This window comes from Carlito syrichta, unplaced genomic scaffold, assembly GCF_000164805.1.
Source record: "Carlito syrichta isolate Samal-C Ts95f unplaced genomic scaffold, Tarsius_syrichta-2.0.1 Scaffold309099, whole genome shotgun sequence".
Taxonomy (NCBI): domain Eukaryota; kingdom Metazoa; phylum Chordata; class Mammalia; order Primates; family Tarsiidae; genus Carlito; species Carlito syrichta.
This window is the reverse complement of record NW_007253195.1, coordinates 11,015-14,114: the sequence shown is the minus strand read 5'-3', so window position 1 is coordinate 14,114 and position 3,100 is coordinate 11,015. Positions and strand designations below refer to the sequence as shown.

Genomic DNA, 3,100 nt, shown 5'->3' with positions numbered 1-3,100 from the left:
CACTGCACTCCAGTCTGGGTGACAGAGTGAGACTCCAACTCAAAAAAACAACAAAAAAAAACATGGTATTCAGTTGATCCCAGTATTTATTTATTTATTTACTTATTTTGAGAGTAACAGCTACTTTGATCCCAGTTTTGAAAAAGAAAGTGTCCATAAAGGCTATACCCTCAAAATATTAACAGTAGTTATGTTAATAACTAGATGGAATTAAAGGTGCCTGTAGGTCTTTCTCTCTTTCTTCCTTCCTTTCTTTTTTCCTTCATTCTCTTTTTTTGATTTGGAGTCTCACTCTGTTACCCAGGCTGGAGGACAGTGGCATGCTCACTGCCACTGCAGCCTCGACCTGCTGGGCTCAGGCGATCCTCCCACCTCAGTCTTTCAAGTAGCTAGAACCACAGGCATGTGCCACCATGATAATTTTTTGATTTATTGTAGAGACAAGGTCTCACCAAGTTGCCCAGGTTGATCTTGGACCTCTGGGCTCAGGCAATCCCCTGCCTCCCTCGGTGCTGGGATTACAGGTGTAAGCCATTGTGCCTGCCCTTTCTCTCTTCTTTTACTTATCTGTATTTTCTAAATAGTCAACAATGGATGACTTCACTAATGGAAAACATTTGCTAAAACTATACAGAAATGGGAAAGCTAATTATTACTTTAAATATGTAGCTTATTTGCTTGCCAGAGAGAATTCTTTCAAAATGGGAGGAAAAAATAATCCCCATATTTTTCCCCCTAGGAGGAAAAATAATCACTGGCATAAAAGTTGGGAGCCCCCACCAGGATTCCAGGGCCTGTCAGGCTGCAAGGGACAGTTACTTGGAGGGTATAGCAGTACTCACAGCCAGTTTCTCCTTGACCACGCTGGCCGTGGCTGCGATGGTACAGGCTGTGTCATGCTGCACAACCTGGGTAAACTCTGTTAGGTCCCGCTTCATGAACTCCAAGGCTTCAGAGGACTATGGGAAGACAGAGAGGGATGGATGTCAGGTTAGTTGGCCCACTATCCCTTGTTCCTGTGCTTTTGTACCAGACAGACATATGGAAATCTCAAGGGGTTTAAGGAGTCTGGGCTCAGAAACAATGCTTACTTGTTCAATTCCATGACTTTGGATTACCTGACAGCAGAGAGCATAGGGGAACTCCTATTACTCTGAGCACAAAAACTGAATCTCAGCCCAGGTACACACAGGCTATATGGCTATTAGTAAGGCTCATTTAGTCCTCAGCTGTCTCCTATAAAATAAGGGAGATGGCCTAGATCAATGATTCTCAAGGGCAAATGGAGAGGGGCACATATAGTCCGAAAACAAAACAGACTTTGATGAATTCCTCTGATATACTTTAAATCATATTTGTTTCAAAATTTAAATAACATAAAGAAAAGGTGTGTAATTTTCTTTTACCAAAGGAAAGTGTTTCTATTTTCACTTTTTGTATTGTAGGAAAACCAAGTTGAAATACGAGGCAGGGGCTGGGCTCGGTGGCTCAGCCTATAATCCCGAGCTTTGGGAGGCCAAGGTGAGTGGATTGCCTGAGCCCGCGGGTTCGAAATCTGCCTGGGCAACTTGGCGAGACCTCATCTCTACAATAAATCAAAAATTAGCCGGGTGTGGTAGTGTGCGCCTGTAGTTTCAGCTACTTGGAAGGCTGAGGTAGAAGGATCGCTGGAGCCCAGCAGGCCGAGGCTGCAGTGGCTGGAGCGGCCACTGCACTCCAGTCTGGGTGACAGAGAGAGACTTCAACTCAAAAAAAAAAAAGAAATATGAGGCAGTATGTGAAATAATTTGTAACTTTGTAATTATTAAATTAGAAAATATGTTGTATTCGTTACAATAATAGCTTGAAAAGCTTTTATGAAAATTCCTAACAAGTTAGTATCAGTAAAAAGGTATGTGACTTTCACATTCAACAAAGTGAGAAGGGCTCAAGAGAAATACTAGATGGATTTTTTCAGAGGCTTTCTTGGTTCCATCATTCCAGGGTTCGATTTAGTCTAAAAGCTCCTTTGGGCAGAACTGACACTGCTCCCGTCAAACCCACCTGCTTTTCACCCTGCAGCCAGCTTGAGTCAGCAGGCCCTCAGCTCTCTCCTCCGTCCTGCCCCTTTTTTTTTTTTTTTTTTTTTTGACCATTACAAAAGTTTATTTAACAAAAAGTTTAATATGAAAATGTACATGACCCAATTTTTACATCAAAGTAAAACAGGTCCTTGGGAGAAAAGACATGGACTTCTTTGCTGAAAAGTCATTTATACTCGTTCCAAGGCTTCTAACATGATAATACTATTTCCTCGTATTACCACCATGCCAGTATTGTTCTGTTGTCCACTAGTTGCCATCTCCACACATTCATCTATCACAAGATTCATAAAGGGGTCAAATCCCCGTAATATTCCTTGGACATGTCCGCCACCATTTAGTTTCAATGATAACTTCTTGTCCATAAATTTTTTCAACTCGGGAGGATGTGCCTTGCTCATGGCGTCGGCTCCGTGGGCTCAGACATCTTTTTTTTTTTTTTTTTTTTGAGTCAGAGTCTCACTCTTGTTACCCAGGCTGGATAGAGTGCTGTGGCACGCTCATGGCCATCGCAGCCTCAACCTACTGGGTTCAGGTAATCCTTCCACTTCAGCCTTCCAAGTAGTAGGAACTAAAGGCACGTGCCACCACACCTGGCTAATATTTTGATTTATTGTATAACAACGTCTCTTGCCATGTTGTCCAGGCTGTTCTTGAACCCGTCAACTCAGGCAATCCTCTCGCCTCCACCAGTGTTGAGATCACAGGTGTGAGTCCCTGTACCAGTCCTGTCTTGTTTCACACTTACTGACTCTAGGCTGCCTTCCTGGACTATCTCTGTGCACATCCTCTCATTTTACATAGGGATAATCACCTGCATTTTTTTTGAGTCGGAGTCTCACTCTGTCACCCGGGGTGGAGTGCAGTAGCATGCTCCTGGCCACCGCAGCCTCAACCTGCTGGGCTCAGGAGATCCTTTCACCTCAGCCTTCTAAGTAACTGGAACTACTATAGGCACATGCCACCAAGCCCGGCTAATTTTTTGATTTATTGTAGAGATGAGGTCTCACCAAGTTGCC

General features: G+C 43.5%; 1 protein-coding gene and 1 pseudogene across 9 annotated transcripts in view; both read right to left on the bottom strand.

Annotated features, from left to right (window-relative positions):
• Positions 1-3,100, bottom strand: part of BSDC1 (BSD domain containing 1) — a 28,883-nt gene that overhangs the window by 19,789 nt on the left and 5,994 nt on the right. For 7 of the 8 annotated variants that reach the window (XM_008066749.1, XM_021716938.1, XM_021716937.1 and 4 more), the window contains one exon: positions 843-959. The exons of the other annotated variant lie outside the window; for it this stretch is intronic. In XM_008066749.1, coding sequence (XP_008064940.1) covers positions 843-959 — 117 coding nt within the window. The remainder of the gene's footprint in view (positions 1-842; positions 960-3,100) is intronic. 8 annotated transcript variants of the gene reach the window in all.
• LOC110596430 lies at positions 2,099-2,502 on the bottom strand (annotated as a pseudogene). Its single transcript, XR_002482455.1, has one exon. The product of XR_002482455.1 is annotated as a small nuclear ribonucleoprotein G pseudogene (transcript).